The 5,691-nt window shown below is 45.6% G+C and overlaps 1 protein-coding gene across 1 annotated transcript in view; it reads left to right on the forward strand.

Moving 5' to 3' along the window:
* Positions 1–288: 288 nt before the first annotated feature.
* LOC107120212 (ATP-binding cassette sub-family A member 9-like) overlaps positions 289–5,691 on the forward strand; it is a 29,111-nt gene continuing 23,708 nt past the window's right edge. The window contains exons 1-3 of the mRNA XM_015422857.1: positions 289–504; positions 1,486–1,602; positions 2,645–2,837. Of these exons, the coding sequence (XP_015278343.1) occupies positions 357–504; positions 1,486–1,602; positions 2,645–2,837 (458 nt within the window). The 5' untranslated portion in view covers positions 289–356. The remainder of the gene's footprint in view (positions 505–1,485; positions 1,603–2,644; positions 2,838–5,691) is intronic.

Here is a 5,691-nt window from a genome sequence, read left to right on the forward strand (position 1 = left end):
TTAGCTGTTTGGTCAAGTGGAGCTGCACAACATGAAGACCTAAGACCTTAGATAATTTTACATGCCGTTTCAAAGAGAAAGGGAAAATATATATGTGGATGCTGCTTTTAGCAACAGTCCTTTTGTTTTGATAATTTCTAGTAATTTTGGTAAAGCATAGTTTTGCCCATAATCTCACAAAATTTGGGAGACACTGCTTTAGAAATACTGAGATGACACATGTTTCTTTTGCTCCAGTTATACAAATCTGAGACCTTGTGGGTTTGAACTAGTTCTTGGATAGCTGATTCAAAAAACTTTATCAGTCAGTCTGTGCAAGATCTGACAATTAGAGTTTGGCTAAATGCATTTTCAATATGAACAGGATGCAAGTAAACGAGCTTTGTGACTCTGAGAAAGTGATGTCCCTTGTAAAACAATACAGTCCTGCTGCCAAATTATCAGGACAGCGTGAACGTGAGCTGGTTTATACCCTGCCCTTGGAAAATGTGGATAAATTTCCAGGTAATTATACATTAAAATGAGTAAGAATACAAAATTACTGAGTTACTTTTCTTCTATGCATGAATTCATTATGTATTTAATGATTTGTTTCTCAAAATGTTATTCTTTTTAAATTTCAATTGCAACGAATCTTACAAGATTCTACTAAGGCTGCAGTCAGATGGGCATTTCTATCCATTGTTGTCTTGCCTCTAATTGATCCAGGTTATTTTGTAACAGAGAATCATGATCAGACTCACACCTTTTAGCACTCTTTAAAGTGCTTTTACCCCCTCCTTGAGTGATCAGACCAGCAGCCTGGGAGTGAGGCCGTTGGCCATTTTTTCTTTGTTTGTCCTTTGAGTATACCCACAAGCACTGATGAGCCTGCCAAGATATGCAGTTCATGGGGCCATCAGCCATTTTTTTAAAAAGTTTGTCCTCTGAGCATGCACACAAGCACTGATGAGCCTACTGGGATATGTAGCTCACTGCCATCCTCCCTCTCTACATTTTTCGATTAACCCCTTCCCCAAAGCACAGAAAAAAAACTGAAGTACAGCGGTGTCTTTCTTTGATAGTTTTTATAAAGAAAACAAAAATTTGAGCAGCCCATGTGGGAGAGGGAGAGAGGTGTGAATATGCAGTTGTACACACATCATTAACTAGTTAAAAAAATGGTGGCCAGAAAACAAGAGACCAGTCAGACCTGCTGAATGGCTTGGGTGTGCAACAGAGAAAATCCATTTTGGAAGCAGCTCAGACCAACAGGACTGGACTTTCACAGTCATCAAAGAAACACGCAGTAAAGGGGGGGAATGGGACTCAGACGACTGGGGCACGATAGACAGATGTTGCTGTCTGATTGTGCATTTTAAATCTGTAAGGGAACAGCAGTAACAATGGGTCAAACTGCACATCTGATCACAGCCTAAAACTCAGGGATCCTAATCTTAAAGTACAAAACATAGTCAGGCATGTGGGTTTTCCCCCCTTCTGTAGATCTGTTTTGTGACATGGACCATGAGACAGATCTTGGGATTGTTAATTATGGAGTTACTATGACAACTATGGAAGATGTCTTCTTGAAGCTGGAGGATAATGAAACACTCGAAGAAGGTACAGTACTTTTTGGAAGTGATTACTGTTGTGGCTGGGAAACTATGAGGCTGGGGATCACACACAGGCAGAAAAAGACCAGTCTGAGGATACCACAATTTCCTTTCCCAGTTCTTCAGATCAGAGAGGAAACTGGAGGTCAAACTGCATGTTAAATTGTCCAAGAAATCACCATGGGGACTTGTAGCAGGATGTTACATGGACACTCTATTAAGATGGACCACAGGCTGTGGTCACATGCGCTAGTTGGAGTGGAGGGGAAGCGAGGCTATTCCCTTCAGAGGAATTTGACACACAGTTGTGAGATCACACCTTTTGTAGTTGCGGGCGCACCCCATCACTGTGTGATCAGATACAACTGCGAGTGAGTCATTTCCCCCCACCCGTTTATTTCCCTTGTGCATAAACGAGGAATCGCACCTCCGCACTGAGGGTCCCCTATGGAGTATGCGATGATGCACATGCTGCAAAGGGAGAAAAACAATGGCACCAAGCCGGGATGGCCTAATCAGACCATTCCAACAGCTTGAGAGCGTGCTTGAGCAATCAGACAGGGGAAAGTCCATCCATGGGCCATTGGAACCCATTTACTACTGGACTTTCCCCAGTGTCTTTTAACTTCACTTCCGTAGTGGAGCAGCACAGGTTGCCAATGACTGTGGAATGCTTCCCAGATGTTCCTGTCTGATTGCTCCCTTTAGATCCATCAGGCATTCGCTCCTATGTTGGATCCAAAGGCCCATGTGATTGTCGCCAAAGGTGCCTCATTCTAGTCAAAACCTCAGCGTGAGGAGAGGAAAGACACTTTTAAATAGAGTTCCCACGAAGAACTTGCAACTGCCATATATCTGCAAGTTCCAGTTGTGAAATTATGGCCAATGTAATATGTAGTATGGGTGGCAAATGAGCAGTGCAATGCTGATGGTGGCCAAGGGGGCCTGGGGAAGGCAGAAAACAGTAGTGCAAGAGACAGGCAAGGGACAAAGCAGTTTGTATAATGTTACTATTACATTTTGATTTTGCATTTTGAAAACTGTCTTAGATTATGGAGTTTCTCACAGAGAGCAAAAAGAGGAAAGACGCGGTGCTGACGAAATGGAACAAAATCTGCTATTGCTCTCTGATGTAGGAAGGTCTACAGTAAGTGGCACACAACTCTGGAGACAACAAGTGTGTGCCATAGCAAGAATGCACTTCTTACAACTCAAGCGCGAGAGCAAATTCTGGAGGACCTTGTGAGTTTCTTTGAAATCTACCTGTTCTAGGAGGCTGAAGTTGGTTCCTTATTCCCAGTTCCTTATTCATTCCTTATTTGTGACTTATTCATGAATTCAACCTAAAACACTGAGGAGAGTTTGAAAGCTCTGAACCCCAAAATAAGGTCTGGACAACCATACACCCCCATGTTTAGGGGACTCTCCCCTTCAAGGAGACATATGGCACTTCCTGGTCCAAAGGCTGGCAGGAAAGGCAAGGTAGTTCTTGTGTCAGCCACTCCAAAGTGAGGTGCCCCCAGGGCAATCACACAGGCAGAAGTGCCCTCTGCACCCAAAATAAGGTCTGGAACACCGCACACCCGAACATTCAGGGAACTCTCCCCTTCAAGGGGGATGTGTGCTGTTTCACGGTCCAAGGCCCAGTTCTTGTGTCAGCCAATCCAAAGTGAGGTGCCCCCAGGACAATCACACAGGCAGACACTGAGGCCAGACTACACCCTCAAAAAATCTTTGGACTACCCCAAGTGACACATACCCACACTCTGGGGACTGTTCCCTGCAAGGATATACAGCACTGCCTGGTCTAAACACTGGTTCTGGAGCCACAAGAGGCCTGTATTTCAAAGGAGATTTGAATAAGGAAGTGCCCTCTGCACCCAAAATAAGGTCTGGAACACCAGATATCATATACCTTCAGGTTCAGGGAACTCTCCCCTTCAAGGGGACATAAGGCACTTCCTGGTCGAAGGCCCAGTTCTTGTGCTCCCCGGCGGGGCCTGCTGCTGCAGTGGCAGTGTGGGCTGGGTGAGTCTTGCTGCCAGAGGGCCACCAGGGGAGGAGCGCATGCAGCAGGAGGCACCTCCCAGCCGGCAGCAAGGTAATCCGGCGAGAGCAGACCTGGCGCCTGGCGAGGGCAGGGAGAGAAAGAGGGTGGGTGGCGGCGACTGGCAGATGGAGCAACACACATGTCCTACCGGGCTGGGGCTCTCCATAGCTCGCCTGGCCCAGCTCCAGCGCCTGGCATGTGGGGGCGCACACACCGCTCTGCCCCACCCGCCCTGCCTTGGGGATCCCTGTGCAGTGGTGACGGTGCCACCAAGTTTTGGGGCAGGGAGGAGGGGTGCAGTAGGCGAGGGTGCAGGACGTGTTGCTGCTCGGCAGGCCAGCATCCTTCTGAAGCCTGGTGCTCTAGACAATCGCCTAGTTCACCTCTATGGAAGCACCGGCCCTGAGAGGAGGGGTCAGAGGGCAGCTCCTAGGTTAAGACAAGAGAGGCATCCCATTCAAGGAGATAACACCTATACAAATTTAGAGTGATGTAGCACCCCCACCCCCAATGTCCAGGCATGCTGAGTCGCTAATTCCAACACTCCCTCTCGATGCCAGCAAGGTTCACAATGTTCAGGTTGTCTCGCAGGCCTTTGTCTCTTGGTAGCAGTTTGGTAAATATGTCTGCTTTCATTTTCTCAGTGGGACAGTAGTGTAGCTTGACAACTCCTTGCCCCTGCAGGACACTTACATACTGGTTTCTACTTCCAATGTGCTTTGCCTGCATGCTGTTCCTTTCTGAAAGAGACAGGGCTATACAACTCTAGCACTTAATTTATATCACAAGTACTGTAGCTTTGACTCAACTGAAAATGGCACAACAATAATACTAAGAAATATATAGTATTAAAAAGAAGGATATTGAAATGTTACTTTATGTGGGAAAGCTTAAACAGGGTTAGGCAGGTATGTGAGATCCTCACATATGCTTGCTAGCTCTCACATTTGTGTGCTAATTTGCTGCCATTCATTGATCTTACCAGCTGCCTTGATACAATCTTAGCTTTACTTATGCATCTTGGCTCTGAATGGCCCTTCTTGATAGCTGCTCCCCCATCTTTCTGTATGTAGGCTTTGAGGAAATTCTGTTTCACTGTATCTGACGAAGTGTGCTTGCACATGGAAGCTGATACCCAGAATTAAACTTTGTTGGCCTTAAAGGTGCCACTGGACTCAAACTTTGTTCTGCTACTTCAGACCTAAATGGCTTCCCACCTGAATCTAAGAGCCATGCAGTTAACCTTGTATAGGGAGTGGCCAGTGGGAGTTAACTCTAGGGTGGAAAGCAGGCTGCTAAGTGGTTCTGAGCATGCTGAGAAAAAAAGAGGGGTAAGTGCAGGGGTCGTTTCGTAGAAAAAGAGCTAGGGGAACTTATTAGCATAACTCATTAGCACATGCCACACCCCCTGACATCACTGGAAGTGTGTCATAAGGCCACACCCCCTGCCATCACCAGAAGTGTGTCATAAGGCCACACCCACCACTCAGTTAGTCTTAGTCTTAAAGGTTAGTCTTAAAGGTGCTATTTGTTAGTCTTAAAGGTGCTATTTGAACTCTTGGACTATTTTGCAGCAACAGACTAACACAGCTACCTCGGGGAAGCTCCTGGATGGGGATTGAGATGTTTGAGAAATCATTATTGTTTGTTACTTGGTTGGGATTTTGTGTGTATAATTTTGGGTTGGGATTTGGAGGGGTCTGCTGGGAGTTTAAAAGTGTTTTGCTATATTTTATTTATACATTAGTACCAGAAGAGGAGGTGGAGATGTTGTGAGTGTTGGTGAAAACGAGAGTGTGAAAACTGAGTGTGGCAAAACTCATCCTAAGTATAGGGTGAAACATTGCATGAGCTTTAGGAAAGCTTTAGGGAAATTTGATTGGGGAGGAAATATATGCAACGGATTGTAGTCTCTGAGTCCTGAAATTGTTAGGAGGTACGTGTGGGGATTAGTCTAAATATCAAATGTTTTCCCAGATCTATCAAATGTAAAAGCAAAATTCAATACTATGCTGAAAGTGAAAGGCTAGACTGGAAAGGGTTGAA

This window comes from Gekko japonicus, unplaced genomic scaffold (genome assembly GCF_001447785.1).
Source record: "Gekko japonicus isolate JY-2015 unplaced genomic scaffold, Gekko_japonicus_V1.1 scaffold6374, whole genome shotgun sequence".
NCBI lineage: Eukaryota > Metazoa > Chordata > Lepidosauria > Squamata > Gekkonidae > Gekko > Gekko japonicus.